General features: G+C 41.2%; 2 protein-coding genes across 2 annotated transcripts; both read left to right on the forward strand.

Moving 5' to 3' along the window:
• The first annotated feature begins 385 nt into the window (after positions 1-385).
• Positions 386-4,840, forward strand: LOC108411751 (junctional adhesion molecule-like). Its single transcript, XM_037538171.1, has 6 exons — positions 386-517; positions 1,331-1,645; positions 3,001-3,318; positions 3,641-3,700; positions 4,409-4,507; positions 4,594-4,840. The coding sequence occupies exons 1-6, from the start codon at positions 469-471 to the stop codon at positions 4,665-4,667; spliced, it is 915 nt and encodes a 304-aa protein (XP_037394068.1). The 5' UTR covers positions 386-468; the 3' UTR covers positions 4,668-4,840.
• Positions 4,841-11,318: 6,478 nt separating this feature from the next.
• Positions 11,319-18,624, forward strand: LOC119263287 (polymeric immunoglobulin receptor-like). Its single transcript, XM_037538170.1, has 7 exons — positions 11,319-11,462; positions 12,282-12,596; positions 15,396-15,713; positions 16,380-16,439; positions 16,698-16,802; positions 17,353-17,417; positions 18,409-18,624. Exons 1-7 carry the CDS (start codon positions 11,414-11,416, stop codon positions 18,511-18,513), a joined length of 1,017 nt encoding a protein of 338 aa, XP_037394067.1. The 5' UTR covers positions 11,319-11,413; the 3' UTR covers positions 18,514-18,624.
• The last annotated feature ends 4,237 nt before the right edge of the window (positions 18,625-22,861 follow it).

Raw genomic sequence — 22,861 nt, forward strand, 5'->3', positions numbered from 1 at the left:
TGGGACACTTCAGCTTCCTATTTCTCCCATTATATACATACATACAATGGCCATTTTCTTCAAATATACACATGCACAATTATCTTATATAAATGATTGCTAAGCTAGATATATTTAACCTAGATATACTTATCCTCCTAAGCTCCCTCCCCAAAACTGTGGCCTTGTGTACTGAGAAATGTTGCAGAAAGAAAGAGGAAATAGAAAATGTTGTCATGTCTCAGATGACACCATGGCACAATGCGTGGTTTTCTACGTCTGAGTGTTGATGAAACCATTAAAAGAATCAAGAAATCAGCCGAAGTTGATTCTCTCCCAACTCCTGTGAGCTGCACGGACATTAGAGTGGGTTAGACCCAGTGAAGAGCTGCTGAGAGAGCTGTGGACTCAGTGTGGTATACAGAGCTAGTGTAGTGCTGGGTGTGGAGCGGTCAGTGTGCTGTGGACTCTGTTGTTCTACTAGTGAGGATGTTGCTGACTTTCTATCTTCTCTTCATCGGGCTTCATGTCTCTGAAGGTGAGTGCTTCTTTATTTACTTCTTGTGGTCAGTTTTCTGGACTGAGATGAGGCTAGTTATGGACTACACTTTCCTTTCAAAATATCTATATAGTAACAAATGAGATGTGAGAGAGAGTTGTATTGTTGGGGAAGCTGAAGGTCAGTCTTAGCATTGAAATCCCAATTCAGGAGGCATGTACACAGTCCAGCATAGCAGAGAAAACACAGACTTCAAATAGATTAACAACTAGTCACAACACAACAGAGACGTCACAGAGAAAGCTAAAGAAAGAGTAGTATGTGAGGCCTGAAAGGGGGAGTTGGTGACAGAACCCCCTTTCCCCTCCACTCCCCCACCACCACTAAAGCACAGCTCAGTACAGGGGTGACCCACCATGTAAACCTGCAGGAGACTGGTCAAGAGGCTGCTGTGAAAGCTGAGGCAGAGAGACAGAATTGGTTATATTACTGAACCTGGGTCAGGGAGAGGGTTGGGGCGGACCCTGGGTCCCTTGTTACTCTCTGCCTCAACTCAGAGACAAGCATGTATATCTTCATGTATTTATGCAGAATATTTTGAAACATGCCAGCATATGATTGTTTCTAAAAACTGTTATTTATAAATTGTTATTGACAGATTTTTTTATTTATTTCTATAGAGATGGCTTGTTCGGATGATTGTTTTGAAGAAAATATATTGGTCTCTCTTTTAACTTTGATTTTATTATGAATTTTCTTATTTGAATTAAAAACAATATTTCATGCATTTTAAAACCAGATCATTAGACAACATTAGAGACTGTGATTAAGCTTATCTTACTGATTCTGCAGGCTGCACTCTTGAAAACAGAGGAAGAGCATTGTTTATCACTGCACGTACAGGAGAGTCAGTGCTGCTGCCCTGCTACTGCACTGACCACGTGCCACCTGACGCATTTATTTGGGAGACAGAGAACACAGATAGCAACAAGTGGGAAGAGGTATCCAGTGAGAGCGGTCAGTACAGAGACAGAGTTCAGCTGTTTAATGGCCACTCCCCCGGAAATCTCTCTCTACTCATGTCACACCTGACTGAAGAGGATGGAGGACTGTACAGGTGTGAAGTTAAAGGGAGCGGATACACAGACATCAGTCTCACTGTTGAAGGTAAAACATTGTTCTGAGCTTTCCTTTGTGGTGCAATGCAAATCTCAGAGCTACATTCAACTCTTGTGTAGCCATAATTTTCTGTATACTCACCTTGTCCTAAGGCCAAAAATCACACGTCTTCATTAAACCTCTAAAATAAAGCAGCTCAATTCAATTTTATATCCTAAAAAAATAAAGAAACAACCGGTCATTCATCACAAGCTTTGTCAGTATGTAGGTAGTGTAGTGCTGGGTGTGGAGCTGTCAGTGGGCTATGAGTTAGTCGTACCTGCCAGATCAAAATTGACCCCTAAGACAATCTTTGTATTATTATTATTATTATTATTATTATTATTATTATTAGTAGTAGTAGTAGTAGTAGTAGTAGTAGTAGTAGTAGTACTTTTGTTATTGTTATTATTATGTGTAACATTTATGACAACATGACAAAAAAGCCAGAAAGAAATGACTCAAAATGACCTGAGAAAAAAATCTTAACTTACATTTAAACCTTTTTTTTAAATTATTTATTCCATCCATCCATCCATCCATCCATCCATCCATCCATCCATACATCATCTTCCGCTTCTCCGTGGTTCAGGTCACGGGGGCAGCATCCTAAGCAATGAGGCCCAGACCTCCCTTTCCCCAGCCACCTCCACTAGCTCTCCAAGGGGGATTCCGAGGCACTCCCAGGCCAGCTGGGTGATATAGTCACGTGTCCTGGGTCTTCCCCAGGGTCTCCTCCCAGGTGGACTTGCCTGTGACACCTCCCGAGGGAGGCGTCCAGGAGGCATCCTAACCAGAAGCCCGAACCACCTCAGCTGGCTCCTCCTCTCCTCTCGAGTCCCTCCCGGATGACCGAACTTTATTATTATTATTTTTTTTTTAATGTTTTTTTTTCCTGTTTCTGTAAAATAACCGTTTTGGAATGCTTTGTTTTGACAGAAATATTACAGCATTTAGGGGGCAGTCGTGGGCTGGAGGTTAGGGAACTGACCCTGTGACCAGCAGGTTGCCGGTTCAATCACCAGCACTGACAGTCTGAGAAGGACTGAGGTGTCCTTGAGCAAGACACCTAACCCCCATTTGCTCGCCGGGTGCAGTGGATAGGGCGGCCCACCACTCTGGGCAAGTGTGCTCACTGCCCCCTAGTGTGTGCATGTGGTGTTTCATTTCACGGATGGGTTAAATGCGGAGGTGAAATTTCCCCCTGGGTGGGATTAAAAAGTGTATCTTAATTATTACCTTCCCAAATCCACTTTTACATGGAATACTTAGTGATTGTTTAGTTGTTAGTGTTGCTGTTGTTTGCTTTTCATGTTTACAACATTACTTGCCTCTCCTTACTTTACTGATCTGTGTTTCTGCAGGTTGTAACCTGGAAAAGACTGATATAACCCAGTATATCACAGCACGTGCAGGAGGGTCAGTCCTGCTTTCCTGCTACTGCACTGACCTACACACCAAACCTGAGACATTCACCTGGAAGAAACTCAACACAAACATAAAAATGTATGAAGTGATATCCAGTGGGAGTGGTCAGTACAGAAACAGAGTTCAGCTGGTTAATGGTCACTCTCCAGGAAATCTCTCTCTACTCATATCACACCTGACTGAAGAGGATGGAGGCTTTTACCTGTGTGAACTCACAGAAAATAAACGCACATACATCAAACTCACTTTTGAAGGTAAAACACTATTTTGATTGGCAGGCAGGTAAATCTAACAGCATATTGTTTAAATATCCAGTTCACACTTAAAGAGTTTAGACTACTTTCAGGCATAAATGGTTCCGCTCTACAGAGTAAAACACTGATTAAAGCATTAACAGTGTTAATGACACTAAACAGTGTTAAACAGTGTTAAAAGAACATTTGTGTTGTTCATATTTAACCCTTTGGAGCATTTCCACCCCCTGCTGTTGTTTCTCTTCCAACAACACAATCTACAGTGAGCTGTTTGCTGCTGTTCTGTTTCTGCTCTGACTATCAAACTCTTCTCTCTCTACAGAGGGTTCACTTAAAACTACACCATCTACTGCGGTCACAAGCTCGTTTCACATGACTACTAGTAAGTACAGCTTACTTCAGTTTTATATTTTCACTAGGATTATTTATCATGTTCTCTCATAATAAATTGCAGAGTTTACAGCTCTGCACACACAGGATCAAGTGAACATTGTTAGGTTTAATATGTAAATTCACTGCATGTTTATGCTGCTTCTCATGCACATCATATGCATTCTTATAATGCTCTATAAGGCATTATGTACTGAAATGAAATTTCTTAAACATTTAAAAGTCAGTCATAAAAATATCACTTCACTCAAACATTCCTGTAGGTCATTAGCATAAACCTCTATAAAGTGTTACAGGGCATCACAGCATAAGTTCTTATAAACAGATATTATCTTACTTTATGACGTCATATACTCTTGCTTTATAAAGTGTTATGCAAGTAATTATCACCAAGCCTATGCATTCTATCCAAAGATGTTATGCCCTTTAGCACTTCATAAATGCCTGTATAACCATGTTTACTATGCATTATGAATAGCTACCATATAATACCACACCATCATATACCATAGAATGCCTTATGTGTGAATTACAGTGTGTTATGAATGTCTTTATAGATTCTTTTAGCAACCTTATCAACCTAATCAATACATTCCTACTGCACTCTGGCAAAGACTGAAAAACTACCACAACCCATACAGAAGGGTCGCTATTGCTGCCCTGCAGAGATAATTAGATGTTTTTGGGGGTTTTTTTGCAGCTCCTCCACAGTCCCTGCCCTTCGTCCCCTTCGCCTTGGTCACTGTGATCTTTCTCCACATTATAGTAGCTGTGGTTTATCACACCAAGAGAAACAAAGGTACAAAGGATATTAGCAAAGCACTGTCTACAAACTAATATTCCTGTTTTCTTTATTGTGTGAGTTCAATTTTGCTTTCTTTGCAGCTCAGGCAGATCCCGCCGGAGTTCACTACAGCACTGCTGATGGAGATGGAGACAGAGTGGTCAGTCTGGAGTAGTGCAGCTCGGCAACACTGGCGTGGATTCATCATGAACAATTAGCAGCCAAAGTATCTCAACATGTTGTATGAATATTTTAGATTTCCATTTGTTCTTGAAAATGCTTGGAATTGTTGAACTTTTCATAATGTTCTTTTTGTCTTACATAAAATTACGTGCAAAAGTTTGGGCACCCCAGTGATATAGATCTGTTGATTTTTCTAAAACTGGCCAAAGACGTTGATGCCTAATATTTGTGCAATCAATTCTGCTCTAAAACGTTCTATTTATTTGTATTTCATATGAAGTGCTTTTTAAACATAAGCTAAACAGTTTCTACTGGGTCCTGGAATAATGGCTAAAGTTTGAAGATGTGTGTAAACTAAAGTTATTTCAGTGGTACATTTCATATCCCTTGCTGGGATAGGCTCCAGCACCCCCCCGCGACCCTGATGGGGAAGCGGCTTAGAAAATGGATGGATGGATGGATGGATGGATGGATGGATGGATAGATGGATGGATGGATGGATGGATGGATTTCATATCCCTTGTTAACCATTTGCAGTGTTTCAAATATGCTCCTTCATTTAGTTATTATTTCACCTTTTGTTTACATTCAGTACTGATAAATGTCTGATTTAAAGAAAATGAATGCTATAATCACATTTGAATCAAAGCCGTACACACACACACACACACACACATATATCTATCTATAAGTTATTTGCACCTGTGCCCACCCACATTCACCAACCTGTATTCCTGGGCCAGGTTAAACCTCATCTCTCTAAAAGGGATTTTGAAGAACATATGAAAGAACCATATGAAACACAATCATTACACAAGCTGACCAAATGTCCTTTATACAATCTGCGAGCAGGGGGTCATGAACCCCTTGGACCATCTGTGGGTTTTTTTCAGAAAAGCGTGTCTGTACAGCTGTAAGTAATGTACTTTTCTTAGATTTGATCCCCACTTCAAATCTGTCTTATTTAACAACAGGAATCACGTCCAAGGCCAACGCATCTGCGGAGCTCACTTTTTTTGTTGTTGGTCTTTTGTTTGGCTGGCTCAGCTGTTATTGAAAGTACTCTGAAGCCAGACATACACTGTGATTTAGAAATCTTGTTCTTTGATGACTTAGACTTGGAGCCATATCTCAGAGACTTAGACTCAAACTCACACATCAGAGATTTATGACCAGTGTCACGAATCTGGCAAGCTCTCAAGAAGAGATGGACTTCACATCCCAGAATCTCATGGGATATCATGTGACTGAGTAACTGGCTAGTAAAGATGAAGACCTTACTTTGGATCAATTAATCACTCTAGCTATTAAGCTAGATCATCTTTTGCACTCTCGAAAGAGAAATAAGAATAAAAAGGTCCACAGCATCAAATAAAAGTCCCCCGGGACTCTTCTGAAACCACTAAACCAACGCAGTGTGTTTCATCTCAGTTGTCACTAGAGGAAAGACAGCACTGGTTAAACAATTACCTCTGTCTGTATTGTGGCCAAGCGGGACATCAAGTTGGTGACAAGACCACAAAAAAGCAATCCGCCGACCCTTGGACAGCACAGGGAGTTCACTCCACATGCTAATGTGGTGAGCGTTCCCACAAAGGGTTTGGTTTCCGAATCGGTGATGTCACCTGTAATTATATACTGTCAGTCCCATTCTCTTGCTGTTTCAGCTCTGATCGACTCTGGTGCGGAGGGGAACTTCACTCATGCACAGATCATGGAACAACTTCATATCCCAGTTATACCCAAGTTCCATCTCTATAGTGTCGTCCCATGAAAAGATATAATAAAATATTTGCAGAAATGTGAGGGGTGCACTCACTTTTGTGAGATACTGTATGCTCATTGTCTGATTTATCAGCTCCACAAACTATTTAGGAGTGCTTTGTAGTTCTACAGTAACAGCGTAACATCTGCATACTTTTACCCTTTCACCCTGTTCTTCAATGGTCAGGACCCCACAGGACCACCACAGAGCAGGTATTATTTGGGTCATTCTCAGCACTGCAGTAACACTGACATGGTGGTGGTGTGTTAGTAAGTGTTGCGCTGGTCTGAGTGGATCAGACACAGCAGTGCTGCTAGAGTCTTTAAACACCTCAGTGTCACTGCTGAACTGAGAATAGTCCACCAACCAGAAATATCCAGCCAACAGCGTCCTGTGACCACTAATGAAGGACTAGAGGATGACCAGCACAAACTGTGGAGCAGCAGATGAGCTGTCGTCTCTGACTTTACATCTACAAGGTTGACCAACAAGGTCGGAGTGTCTAATAGAGTGGACATTGTGTTATGTTGTCCTATCTAGTTTGCGTCATGTGCGTTTATTGTTTTCTGTATTTTTTTTGTTTAATGTTCTGTCATGTATCTGCACTTTATATTGTCCAGTGTAATGTCCTGCTGTTGTGTATTGAGGTCTGAAGAATGACATTTTGCACCAGTGCATATAATTTATATTAAGGAATGACCATTAAGGCCACTTGATTTGAGAGAAACAGTGTAAAGTCAACAAACTCTACATATTCTCTTGAGATTGCTCAAATACAGTGTCTAATGTCCATTCTCTACTCTAAAGTGGACACTCAATCGCCACCTTTAATTGCAACACGCCTACACCCAGTGCCGACGTAGTAGCTTGGTCAGTTGTGGGCTTGTGTACTGTGAAACAACACCACAAAAAAGGAAATGGCAAGTGCTGTAACGATTCAGAGAAGACCATGTCACTTTGGGCACTTCTGCAAGAGGCTGGATTGAATACTTCATAGAAGGGACGCATGAGGAGATAAAAAATGGAGAGGCACCTGTCCCTATGAGGACCTGGAAAAGCTAGAAACTGTCGCTGTCCGAGGTGCTGAAAACCTTCCCTGCATGCAGGTCAAAGCACGGACATGTAGGGGGCAGAATAGAAAATAAGCAACATGAACATGAATGAAACCTTATTTTACTTTAAAATATTATTAAGTGTTATTAAGAGAAAGAAAGGAATCATTTTTCATCAAAGAAAGTCAAAAACAGTAGCATTACACCCCAAACTGGTATTTGAACCCCACTCTCCAGCAAACAAAGCTAACATTTCCCTCATCTGATTGGTATGAAATGAGTTAGAACTGTGCACAGCATAACGGCCTGCTTCATACACTAACCGAAACTTGGTTCAACAGGTTATTTACACCTGTGCCTGACCACACTGATCAACAACCTGTACTCCTGAACCAGGCTAAACCTCATCTCTCTAAAAGGGATTTTGAAGAATGGCCATATAAAACACAATTATTACATATGCTGACCAAAATGTCATTTATACAATCTGTTTTGGAGCTCTTGTGCCCATCTTGGAAAAAGAGCAAAGCCTTTAGAGATCAAAAGCAATCCAAAAACCACTCACCAAATCTGCTGCCCCACTATTAAAACACCTTCACTGCAGAGATATGAACTCGAGTCAATGACTCTGGCTGGAGTCTGCAACTCAGACTCAGGCCGCACTCAATTCGCATGTTGATTTGACTTGCGACTCAACTCAGCCACACACTTAACTGACTTGGTGACGCAACTCGGCTGTGTACCTGACTGGCTCATGATTTGATTTAACTGGCATGTCTCTTGACTGTGAGTAGAGCCATTCAACATTCCAGTCTAGCCGGTGCTTGTGTTCTCAGAGTGGCAGTTAAAACTAGCTCTGGTTCTGGAGGTAGTTATGGGAGCTGTGATTACTGTAATGCTGTTCATCTCGCAGCCCGCAATGGCATCAGGTTAGATATGACTTGAAATTACAAGGGAAGTATCAATATCATTTCTTCAGACCAAGTATATGGTTTTACTAGTCACTGATACTGACTGGGACTGAATCATACTTTGCCTTTAAAGAGTCCATTGTCAACAGACAAAGCCTTCAATTTATGTACTCACACTGTACAAAGATGCCAGGCCCGATTTACCTGCTACCTGAAATGTAACCTTTACAGACAGCTCTATCTGTGAACACTTTCAAATGAAACTCAATCAAGCATGCTGAGAAGCTGAGCTACAGTAGCTCAACTAACCACACTGTGCACTGTAACATACATCATAAAACTATATGGTCTCCGTTCATTCTATTTGACAATGATAGTTTTAAAAAATCTATGAATTTTTATGAGTACGAATACAACTGTGAGGAAATGAACATGGTATTGGACTGATATTGGACCTGATACCTATCTTGACATCATTGCACACCTTCTGTTTGAAGGCCAAAACAAAGCACTAGACGCAATAAATGCAGTGCTTAAAGCAAAACCATCAAAAGTTAATTTAGCTTTAGTTGTCAGATAATCTAGCCAAAGTTTTTCCAGATTACATTCCATTAAATCTTACCAAAGGTTCAGATGGATTAGCTATTAGTACAGCTAGCTAGCATACCTAAAACCTGCAGACCAACCAACCGTTTCAAGTTGCTTTGCCTCTTTATTTGAAACAACAAAGTTACTACATGTAGTGCTCCAGTTCTGTCCATCAGACTGAAGATTTTTCTGTATTGAAAGGCTCAATATTTAAAGCTGTCTCAAGCCTGAAAGGTGAAGATAATAACTGACTTGGAGTCGCATCCCAGAGACTTAGACTCAAACTCACACATCAGAGATTTATGGCCAGACTCGCATCCAAAGACTCCAAACTTGACACAAACTAGTGCCTCACAGACTCGAGACTTAAGTCAGACTCACACCCCAGAGACTCAAGACTCAACTAGGACTTGCTTCTTAGAGACTTGGATCAGAGTCACGACCCAGAGACTCAACTTGGACTCAAACCCCAGATCTAACATACACTATACTGCCTAAAGTATTCGCCTTCACACACATACGAACTTGAGTAACATCCCATTCTTAATCTATAGGGGTTAATATGATGTTGACCCACCCTTTGCGGCTATAACAGCTTTAACTCTTCTGGGAAGGCTTTCCACAACGGTTAGGAGTGTGTTTATGGGAATTTTTGAACGTTCTTCCTGAAGCTCATTTGTGAGGTCAGACACTGATGTTGGACGAGAAGGCCTGGCTCACAGTCTCCGCTCTAATTCATCCCAAAGGTGTTCTATTGGGTTGAGGTCAGGACTCCAGAGTACAGTGGTGACAGTTTACACCACTGCAATCGATGCTTTGCATTGCGCTTGGAGATGTAAGGCTTGGATGCAGTTGCTCGGCCATGGAAACCCATTCCATGAAGTTTTCTACACTGTTTCTGAGCTGATCTGAAGGCCATATGAAGTTTGGAGGTCTGTAGTGATTGACTCTGCTGAAAGCTGTTGACCTCTGCGCACTATGCCCCTCAGCATCCTCTGACCCCACTCTGTCATTTTACGTGTCCGACCACTTCGTGGCCGAGTTGCTGTCGTTCCAAATCGCTTCCACTTTGTTATAATCCCACTGACAGTCGATTGTGGAATATTTAGTAGTGAGGAAATTTCATGACCGGACTTGCTGCACAGGTGGCGTCCGATCACGGTACCACGCTGGAATTCACTGAGCTCCTGAGAGCGACCCATTCTTTCACTAATGTCTGTAGAAGCAGTCTGCAGGCCTAGGGCCTCGGCTTCATACACTTGTGGCCACGGAAGTGACTGGAACACCTGAATTCAATGATTTGGATTTGTGAGTGAAAACTTTTGGCATTATAGTGTAACATAACTTGCTTCTCAGAGACTTAAAACTCACTGCCAACTCAGATCCTTGAGTTGAGATTCTTGAGATTCTTTGTTGTATTATCAGCACACTAAAAGCACGGACCACACTGACACTGAATTGCCATGTGATCACTTTGTTTCATCACACAAGAAACAGAATGAAGAACTAGTAAAACCACAGAGTGGAGGGGTGTCAGTTCTTAGAAAAACATGTTACCAAAACTGGCTGACATGGTTGCAGTTTACCCATACAAAGCTATATATGGAAACCTGACTTTAATAGTTGGACTATGCTTATTTTAAAAAGAAGTCATGTGGTCTGCAGTCATTGTGGTTAAGGGCCGCTTTCCAAAGACTGAGTTTGGCTTATAGGAATGTTTAATGGGTTCTACCTGTTTAAAAGACCATTTTAAAGTCATCACACTGATAAAATGATTTGTTTAAGGCATGAGGGTCATAAAACTATACACTGCTAGACTTTGCTATGGCCATCTGAGGATGAGTGCTGAGCATGTAGCACACAATACAGCGGTGAGGTCAGTGTTGCAATACAGTCTTTATTGTTGCAGCACTACAGTAGTTTAAAGAATAGTCAAAGAGAGAAGAGTTTATAAGTAAAAAGTCAACATCTTCTCCTAACCCACCCCCCAAAATGTGGCCCCATGTACAGCGCAGAACAAAAGAGGAAACAGAAAGTGTTGTCATGTCTCAGATGACACAACGGCACATTGTGTGGTTTTCTGGGTCTCACGAAAGGGTTGACAAAGCCATTAAAACACGGAACATTTTCACCGAAGCTGATTCTCTCCCAGCTCCGGTGAGCTGCACGGACATTAGAGTGGGTTAGACTCCAGTGAAGAGCTGCTGAGAGAGCTGTGGACTCAGTGTGGTATACAGGGCTAGTGTAGTGCTGGGTGTGGAGCGGTCAGTGTGCTGTGTACTCAGTGTGGTATACAGGGCTAGTGTAGTGTTGGGTGTGGAGCAGTCAGTGTGCTGTGGACTCAGTGTGGTATACAGGGCTAGTGTAGTGCTGGGTGTGGAGCGGTCAGTGTGCTGTGGACTCTGTTGTTCTACTAGTGAGGATGTTGCTGACTTTCTATCTTCTCTTCATCGGGCTTCCTGTCTCTGAAGGTGAGTGCTTCTTTATTTACTTTTTGTGGTCAGTTTTCTGGACTGAGATGAGGCTAGTTATGGACTACACTTTCCTTTCAAAATATGTATAGAGTAACAAATGAGATGTGAGAGAGAGAGTTGTATTGTTGGGGAAGCTGAAGGTCAGTCTTAGCATTGAAATCCCAATTCAGGAGACAAGCAGGCATTTACACAGTCCAAAAAAGTAGAGAAAACAAACATTTTAAATAGATGAACTGCAATAGATAAATGCCAATAACTAAACTAATAGAGGAGCATATATAAAGGAGATAATGAGTCCAGAAAATTAGCTGCCCATGGGGCCCAAGAGGGGCAGTTTCCTACATCAGGGGCAGAGCCCAAATGTGTTGGGTCAGCTACCGAGGCCAGCTGAGCAGGAGACTGGGAGACCAGCACAGGAACATGACAGGGAACTAGCACTAGAGTCTGTGGCACAATCTGGAGCAAGACTTAATCTCTGTCCAGGAAAATTAAAGCATAAAGTTTAAAATTTGCTTTTCACATGTATTAAGTTATCTGTACAAAATCTGCTAGAATATTTTGATACATGCCAGCATATGATTGTTTCTAAAAGCTGTTATTTATAAATTGTTATTGACAGATTTTTTTATTTATTTCTATAGAGATGGCTTGTTCGGATGATTGTTTTGAAGAAAATATATTGGTCTCTCTTTTAACTTTGATTTTATTATGAATTTTCTTATTTGAATTAAAAACAATATTTCATGCATTTTAAAACAGCCAGATCATTAGACAACATTAGAGACTGTGATTAAGCTTATCTTACTGATTCTGCAGGCTGCACTCTGGAAAACAGAGGAAGACCATTGTTTATCACTGCACGTACAGGAGAGTCAGTGCTGCTGCCCTGCTACTGCACTGACCACGTGCCACCTGACGCATTTCTTTGGGTGAAAGAGAACACAGATAGCAACGAGTGGGAAGAGGTATCCAGTGAGAGCGGTCAGTACAGAGACAGAGTTCAGCTGGTTAATGGTCACTCTCCAGGAAATCTCTCTCTACTCATATCACACCTGACTGAAGAGGATGGAGGAAATTACAGGTGTGAAGTTAAAGGGAGCGGATACACAGACATCAGACTCACTGTTGAAGGTAAAACACTGTTCTGAGCTTTCCTTTGTGGTGCAATGCAAATCTCAGACTTACATTCAACCCTTGTGTAACATTACCATTTTGTACACTAAGGGTCAAAAGTGACCCACCTTCACAGAACCTCTAAATTAAAGCAGCTCAATTGAATTTTAAATCCTAAATCTAGTTTGCATAATGAAAAAAACTTGTCATTCATTACAAACTCTGTAAATATCTGAGTTTTCCCTCTCCACAGTGCAGAAAGACTACATTTACTCAGTGGCATCGTGTTTGTGTGTGTGTGTGTGTGTGTGTGTGTGTGTGTGTGTGTGTGTGTGTGTGTGTGTGTGTGTGTGTTTGCGGTTCTTGTAAAAAATATTTTATGACTCTCGGATCAAAAATGACCCCTGAGTCAACCTTTGTACCCTGGTGGTGTACAGCTTTAATAGAAATATGAACAAAGACAGTGTTCCACTATTTCACAGTGTAAGAAATACAGCCTGGGATCACTGGTTGTCTTCAAAGTCTTTTATTCTTGCAGCAAGGCAGCAGTTACACACACAACATAGTCCAGATGCAAATGCTCAAAGATAAACATAAGAACAAGGGTCTTATAGCTAAGCAGGTAGCGTCCCCCTTCCTCTAGAATTAACCGCACCAGTTCTTGGCAGTTAAGTTGAGAAGTGAAGAGTCCTGTTTACCAAGAACTGGTGCTTCTCCTTTTAGCTTTGTGTGCACGTCTCATAAGCGTCTCTTGATGTTTATACATATTTTTATCCTTACATGATCTCATAGGGCATTGATGTTTACACGCCTCCTTTTCTTATGTGATCTCGCAGTGCTCAGGTCACAGCCTAGAATATAACAGTCTTCTGTTACAGCATAGAGTATAAAGTTTAGTTAGAATATAATAGGATAAAGTTTAGTTTTTCTAACACAAAGACATTAGAGTGTGGTCACTGTGGATACAGTAGTATATAGAATTATCTATCTCTTCTTTCTCATGAAATGTAAATTACTACATTAAAAATGATTTAAGGTTTTTTATTTGCACTTTGTGGTTATTTACCACATACTGTACACAAAGTGGTGGACAGTCACAAAGTATTGTCAAACGTGTCTGGTTTTCACTCCAATGCTTTCTGCATTTTGCATCATTCACTATTCTGAACTGAGCCTCAACTGGACCACCTACAACATCTAAACACAGTGTGACCCTTTCAAACTAAAGCAAACTGATCATAGTGTGGTACATTTTAATTGACTCCTCAAAACTGGGTAACACTTAATCTGGATAGTCCACTTTAGATGGTTTGTAGATACGTAGTTTACTTTCAAGTGTAGCTGAAAAGTATGTTAGGGTGGTGCAGGACATGTATGAGGATAGTGAGACAGTGGTGAGGTGTGCAGTTGGAGTGACAAATGGTTTCAAGGTGAAGGTGGGGTTACATCAGGGATCAGCTTTGAGCCCCTTCTTGTTTGCAATGGTGATGGAAAGGTTGACAGATGAGGTCAGGCAGGAGGCTCCATGGACCATGATGTTTGCAGATGTCATTGTAATCTGTGGTGAGAGTAGAGAGCAGGTGGAAGAGAATCTGGAGAGGTGGAGGTTTGCACTGGAGAGGAGAGGAATGAAGGTCAGTAGAGACAAGATGGAATACATGTGTGTGAATGAGAGGGAGGCAGGTGGAAAGGTGAAGATGCAAGGAGTAGAGGTCGTAAAGGTGGATGACTTCAAATATCTTGGGTCAACCATCCAGAGCAATGGACAGTGCAAAAAAGAGGTGAGGAAGAGGGTGCAGGCAGGATGGAGTGGGTGGAGACGGATGTCAGGGCTGATGTGTGACAGAAGGATAGCAGCAAGAGTGAAAGGGAAGGATTACAAGACAGTAGTGCGTCCTGCTATGATGTTTGGTTTGGAGACTGTGGCTCTGTCTAAAAGACAGGAGGCTGAGCTGGAGGTGGCGGAGATGAAGATGCTGAGATTTTCGTTGGGAGTGACGAGGCTGGACAAGATTAGAAATGAGCAGATCAGAGGGACAGTGAAGGTGGAGCGGTTTGGAGATAAAGCCAGAGAGGCCAGGTTGAGATGGTTTGGACATGTGTTAAGGAGGAATAGTGGATATATTGGGTAAAGAATGTTGGAGATGGAGCTGCCGGGTAGAAGGAGAAGAGGTAGACCTCAGAGAAGGTTTATGGATGTAGTGAAGGTGGACATGGAGATGGTTGGTGTGAAAGTAGAGGAGGCAGTGGATAGGGCAAGATGGATGCAGATGATCCGCAGTGGCGACCCCTAAAGGGAGCAGCCAAAAGAAGAAGAAGAAGTTTACTTTCAAGTTACATTCAACTAAATATCTACTAAACTGACCATCATGTAATGGTGGCTCTAATCCTGACCCTAACGTTCACCTCAGCTCAAAACCTAAACCCAACCCTCAGCCTGGTCCTAGCCCTAACCCTGGTCCAAATCCTAACTGCAACCACACCACTGTTTAGAATCAACTGAGTTCCAATAGATAGTTTGTTAACAATTTGAACATATGTAGATAATCTATAGGGGACTTTCCCAAGTAAAGTGAGACCAAACATCTACCCTTAATTTAAGTGTATATCTAAGATCATTCTTTATTGTGTAAAGAAACCATTTTTGAGGTAGAACCTTTTGTTTTGACAGAAACATCATGCTATTTATCTGCCTGAATCCAGTTTTATATGGAATGTTTTATAACTTTTTTAGTTGTTGTTGTTGCTGTTGTTTGCTTTTCATGTTTACAACATTACTTGCCTCTCCTTACTTTACTGATGTGTGTTTTTCCTCAGGTTGTAATCTGGAAAAGACTGATATAACACAATATATCACAGCACGTACAGGAGGGTCAGCACTGCTTTCCTGCTACTGCACTGACCTACACACCAAACCTGAGACATTCACCTGGAAGAAACTCAACACAAACACAAATATGTATGAAGAGATATCAGGTGGGAAAGGTCAGTACAGAGACAGAGTTCAGCTGGTTAATGGTCACTCTCCAGGAAATCTCTCTCTACTTATGTCACACCTGACAGAAGAGGATGGAGGCTTTTACCTGTGTGAACTCAAAGGAAATAAACGCACATACATCAAACTCACTGTTGAAGGTAAAAAAAAAGCTTATTTAACACTACTGACTAGTGTAAATGGCTCCACAATACAGAGTTAAACACTGTTGATAGAGTTAATCTTTCAGTGTTAATGACACTAAACAGTGTTAAAAGACTTCACCACTCCTGTTGTTGGTTCTACCCAACAGTCCAACTCAACTTGAAAGAGTATCACTTAACACTGGATTTCGAGATCAGGTTAAACTTGATGAAACAAACTTATACAAAGTGAGATCAGCTTAAGTTTAATATGTGGGACAAATATATTTGTACTTCCATCTTAATGTTAAATTTATTCTGCTACTACACACACACACACACACACACACACACACACACACACACACACACACACACACACACACACACATACATTTAACTTTAAATACCTAATGAGTTCATAATTAGTCAGTTATAGATGAAACATTTACCTGATGTCTTGTAAAATATGGACTTATTATAATGTTACCCAGCTCTCTGTCTTTGATCACATTATATGAATGCATTTCACTCTTTATATCACCTTCACTGTGTACATTTTAAAGGAAGGACTTTTCTAACAGTTCATAGCAAATAGCTTTACTGTTACTGAGCGTCTCTAATAATCTTCTTACTGCTGTTCTGTTTCTGCACTGAATATCAAACCTCTCTCTCTCTCTACAGAGGGCTCAACTAAAACCACAACATCTACTGCAATCACAGCTTCCTTTCAAACACCTGTCAGTAAGTACAGTTTGCTCCAGTTTTCATGTTTCAGTGGGAATGATTTTTTATGATCTCACAACTTTCTGCAACATACTCAGACGTCAGTTTATTTACAGGTCTGCACACAGAGAAACAACAGAAATATTGCTCATTAACGAATTGTACACTATGGCTGTATTCAAGTCTCTCTCTCTCTCTCTCTCTCTCTCTCTCTCTCTCTCTCTCTCTCTCTCTCTCTCTCTCTCTCTCACAATGTTTGTGTTTTCTAACACATAGGTACTGCCTCTCAAACTCCAAGTATGCATTTATCCATCGTTATCCTTGTTGTTCTCTTGCTGGGACTTCTCCTGCTGGGAGGAGTCGTCTACTGGAGATACAGAGGTACAAACAGACACACAGGATAATACACACATACACACACACGTACACAGACACAAACACACACACACACACACACACACACACACACATATAGAACACATACCTGCATATACAACACCTACACACATGTACACAGACCAAACACACACATACACACTCTCCCACACACACACACATATAGAACACATACCTTCATATACAACACCTACACACACAGAGACACACTGAACATACCAAACACACACACTCACACACACACACACACACACACACACACACACACACACACACACACACACACACACACACACACACATAGAAAACATACCTGCATATACAACACCTACACACACATACACAGACACACTGAACATACCAAACACACACACACACACACACACACACAGATACACTGAACATACCAAACACACACTAAGACACACACAGACACACACACATATAGAACACATTCACACAAGCACATACACAGACTCACTCTTTTGAGACATGTGCAGTAATGTGTCTCATTCTGTGTGGTTTCATTCCACAGGACAGAGACAGGGACAGATGGAGAGTGGAGAACAAAAAGGGATGGAGAGAGAGCAGGAGACACAGGTGTGTTCATACATTTCATTATAACCATCACGTCCCATCATATCCCTTCACTTCCTACCTCATCCCATCACACCTCATCACATCCCATTATATCCCAGCATCTACCATATCACCCCAAATCACATTATGATCTAACACATCCCATAATTCCCCTTAAATCTCAACATGACCCAGCACGCCCCATCATATCCCATCACATCCAGCCATATCCCATCATATCTCATCATATCCCATCACATCCAGCCATATCCCATCATATCTCATCATATCCCATCACATCCAGCCATACCCCACCATATCCCTTCACATCATATCTCATCCTGTCTTGTTTCTTCACATCCCATTACATCCCATAATCTTACATCATATTTCTCCATATCACGTCAAATCCCAGCATAATCTGTCACATCCCATCATAATCGATTAAGACTTGTCATAACCTAGCACATCCCATCATATCCTGTCACATCCAACCATATCCCATCATATCCTGTCACATCCAACCATATCCCATCATATCTCATCATATTCCCTCACATCCCATCATATCCCATCATATCATACCTTAGAACCATTATGATTAAAAACATGGGAATTCCTAATGAGAATGGGGTTAATGCTAACAAAGACCACTAGTTTCTGGTAGTTCCTTTAGATCTTGTTAGAAACTATCAAATGCTTCTAGAATTTGTTATAGGTCACCTATTAAACTATTACAATCTATCGCATTACAATATATTTGTATTTTTATCCCATCACATCTTATACACAGTCCCTAATGGAAACAGGATTAATGTTTAACATCTGAAACCCCTAGTTTCCTGTGGAACATCATCAGATCCTATTAGAAAACCATCAAATGCCTTTAGAATTAGTTATGTCACCTGTTAAAACATGAGGATCCATTACACTGTAATATCAACCCTTCACAGAAAGAAAGGTGTACAGTGTCATTGGTGTGTGTGCTGTAACAGTCGTGTTCTGTCTGCAGGATCAAGTGACGTACTCTACTGTAGTCCACAATAACAGAACCAGCACCCCCACTGCAATTCATACAGAAGATATGACTGAATATGCCTCCATCAGAGTGAATTGATAACACCCTCCCACCTCCACCATGTGAATATTTGATACCGCTGTTGTCAGAACAAAACCTTGTATCTCCAAAATGGTCACTTTACAGAAGAAGGAAAAAACACACTTTACTTTGAATGTAAGCCAGTGGAACCAAAGTTTTTTCCAAGTCAAGAAACAAGGCTGGATTTTATATATATATATATATACATACATACACTCACCCGCCACTTTATTAAACTGTTCAGTTGCTTGTTAACACAAATAGCTGATCAGCCAATCACACGGCCGAAACTCAATGCATTTAGGCATGTAGAGGTGGTCAAGACAACTTGCTGAAGTGCAGACCGAGCATCAGAACGGGGAAGAAAGGGGATTTAAGGGACTTTGAACGTGACGTGGTTGTTGGTGCCAGACGGGCTGGTCTGAGTATTTCAGAAACTGCTGATCTACTTGGATTTTCACACACAACCATCTCTAGGGTTTACAGAGAACGGTCCAAAAAGAGGAAACATCCAGGGAGCGGTCAGTTGTGTGGACGAAAATGCCTTCTTGATGTGAGAGGTCAGAGGAGAATGGGCAGACTGGTTCCAGATGATAGAAAGGCAACAGGAACTCAAATAACCAACCAGAATCTCTGGGGAACGTTGTTGAAAGTCTGCCACGAAGAATTAAGGAATTAATTTCTTCTGAAGGCAAAAGGAGGTCCAATCTTTTACTAGCAAGGTGTACCTAATAAGTGGCTGGCGAGAGTCTATATATATATATATATACATACACATGCACACACAATTCTATATTTGCATTTTTTTGATGCTTTTTTCATTTTGGATTGTTTAAGTTTTAATTGAACTTAAAATAATCAGAAATAAAGGTGCAAATAAACAATTGTATGTTCAGTATTTTATATTTGTGCTCACACAATTTCCTGGGCATTGAGCTTATTCTTGAACTAATCTGTCCTAATGTACTAATGCGTAAATATGATGAAGTGGAGCACATTTTGCTTGTTTCCATGCAAATGACTCAAAGTGTGGATTTAGGCCTGTTTCAGGCATAACATGCAGGCAGAATGCATCCGATTTCCATTTGAAACTGCTGCAAAAGGTTTATTACATCGAATTGGTCACATTATTAGACACACTTACCTTGATATGACACCCTGTATGTCTACTTTTACAAACACCAGTCCATCTGTTAGTCAGAAATTTGAAAGGCACGGTCGAATCTGTGGCAGTGGCCATTTTCTGACCACAGGTCCACTGTTGGCTTGAGATTTTCGGGTTGGCTGCAAACCAACCCAACAGTGATGCTGATACATGTAAAAAATCACAGCAACACTTTAACCAGCACCTCATACATGTCAGTGTCAGTGCTGTGCTGAGAATGCTCCACCACTCAGATAATATCTGCTCTGTGGTGGTCCTGTTGATTGATGTGGTAGAAGGGGGCTGAAAGATTGCATAACAAGAGGTGGGCTACAGCCAGTAATGGTAAACCTGCATATCCCTGAGTTCATCTACTATTAACAGGGCCATTTCAAGGAATTTGGGGGCCCCAAGCAAACACACCCCCAACACCAACCGGGCCCCCTCCAACCTCCACAGCTCGGGGCCCCAGGGAATTGCTTGGTTTGCTGGCCCCATTGCAACGGGCCTGCAGGTGTGCATAGTTAATGGTAGGGGGAGCTTGAGCTGGAGTGAGCCAATACAAAACGGGAGAGTCCTTGACTCTCCAGAGGTGGAAGCCAGTGTGGAGCTGACAAAGAAAAAACAGTGAAATTTTTAAAAGCATCATTATTTTATGGGTGATGATAAAATGGAATAATTAGTTTGTAAAATAAATTAAAGCACAGAGACACTTAAAGCAAAACTTTTTAGTATAAAGTCCAAATGAGTGGGTTATAACTTTGACATTGATCCAGTTCTGTAGAATGGTACATATAGAGAACACAGACTGTCAGCGAGATTTCTCATTTTTAAAAATAACTTTCTGAGGTTTGTGGACTGAGCTCATGGTTTCAGTTCCCATTAAAAAAAAAATCTAAAGGTTGCTTTCCAGACAAAGAGTGTGGTTAATAAATGCTCCATGAGGCACTAAAAGTGCTTATTAAACTCATCGAACACTTTATACGTCTTGTATTTTAAGATGAATACGAAGAACATTATACTTCCAGGCAAACATGTTCAGGCCAATTGGCTTTATAGATCCCTCGGTTAGGGAACTGGAGTTCAGGTCAAGTTCAACATAATTTAAGCTCAGAAAAGACAGGAAAGATTAAAGAACTATAGACATTCCATCTTATTCTTTTGCTTCTCGTGTCCAATTACTTGTAGCAGACACTCAACCTCACTTCCTAAATCCCTGTCCTTTTTTCTTATATATGAAATATGTTTTCTGATCTTACTGATATGTGGTTCTGGAGGCTGCACTCTGGTGGAAATGAGTGAAACATTGCCTATGATAGGACATATTTTGGATTGATAGGACGATTTTGAGTGTTTAATCAATCAATCGTTACACCTGTAGTGTTCCCGGTCACAAGTGACCGCCATAGGAAACGAATGGGTATCCAGACTATATTCATCCATCAGACAGAGAACATCCTCATACACACCCCCCCAACTCACTCACTCATCCTCATACACACCCCCCCAGCTCACTCACTCTGTTTGTATTTTCACTGCAGTTATTTTATGTCTAATTCTATAAATTCAGGTTAAACACTACTTTGAGACGTTGTTCACAGCTCAAGAATGTTGAGTAAAAATATGGAGGTGAAAAATAGTTTTTGTCCTCATTTTAGAGCAGTTAAAACTGACCGGTCAATTTTGACTGGGAACACTAAAGTAAGGGGCGGGAGGTGAAGAGGACAGGAGGGTTACTTCAGTGCAAGTGTTAACAACAGCCACTCATTAGGGAAGTGATGGCAACACAATTACAACACTTACAAGTTCTGTTAATATTGCAGTGTTTACCTATTGACTTTAGATGAGGGACACTGGACCTCTCAAGGCCTATAAAGATGGAAACCTAGTCAACAAAAGAACAAACAAACAAACAAACAAACACATTTTCTTTTTTTGAGTATTCCACAAAGTAAATAGGTACAAAAACACTCAAAAATACACTAAGGGGACCTGCTGATCTAATGAACCTAGACAAAGGTGGCCTATGTGTGCCATTAAAGATGCACACCAGTCTTAACTGTTTGACCCTCCACACAATTAAGATGATTGTAAGGCATGAATGTGTTCAAAGGACAAGTTGCCAAACTTATACAAGACATCAGTACCATAGCATGACATGTCTTGGCACAAGTCCACATCCAAAAAGCATAAGCCAGAGAAGATCACGCTCTCCTCTCTCTCACTAAGAATGTTCTCTAGCCTCCTTGGTATCATGTCAGATTTCCTTCCCATAGTCTCTCCATCCATCTCCAGACCTCACCCAAACACAAAGGCGGCAATAAAGAACAGCCTGATATAACGTGCTCTACATCTAACAGGGACCTGTTTCTGCTTGAGAAATTTTATATTTCACATTATAATATTACAAGGCCTAGCCTGAAGCCACATGTCACTTGCCTTTAAAGGAACTAGACAGAGAAACTAGTGAGACCACAGAATGAAGAAAAAACACGTGCATGTGGTCAGAGTTGCGTAACTCGGCGTTTGTTCAGTTTAAACCTTACAAGTGAAACACATCTTTGAGTGATGTAGCTGTTGTAGAAAGTGGCTTCAGAGGGAACACAGACTACTTCAGCTAGATCAGTCATTTTAAAAATAACTGCCTGTAAGTCGTAACATTGAATCATTTAAACTCATCATACGTCAAACTCTTTGTACGTCTTATTGTTTAAGATGAATAGAAAGAACATCAGGCCTCCAGGCAGACAGGTTCACGGTGCTGCCAGTGTTTTCTTGAGGACAAGCCTTCAGCAATGAACTGATCTCCTCACAACTTCTATTTGTTTAGATTTGCTTAGTTACTCTTGTTTTGGTCCATCTCTCATCTTTAGCACAGACGCAACCTCTCTTCCTAAACCCCACCCCCACCCCACGTCCAGTGCAGATGGAGTAACATCAGTGCGGGTGTTTGTATTGGGAAATGATGCACCAGAAAAGAGGAAAGAGTGTTTGCTCCACTCAGAGGACGCCACGTCACTGTGAGCGGTTTTGCTGTGTGACGAAAACTTCAGAAGAAAGTTCCAGGAAAGTTGATTCTCTCCCAGCTCCTGTGAGCTGCCGGACATTAGAGTGGGTTAGACACCAGTGAAGAGCTGCTGAGAGAGCTGTGGACTCAGTGTGGTATACAGGGCTAGTGTAGTGCTGGGTGTGGAGCGGTCAGTGTGCTGTGAACTCAGTGTG

Source organism: Pygocentrus nattereri, chromosome 4, assembly GCF_015220715.1.
Source record: "Pygocentrus nattereri isolate fPygNat1 chromosome 4, fPygNat1.pri, whole genome shotgun sequence".
Lineage (NCBI taxonomy): Eukaryota > Metazoa > Chordata > Actinopteri > Characiformes > Serrasalmidae > Pygocentrus > Pygocentrus nattereri.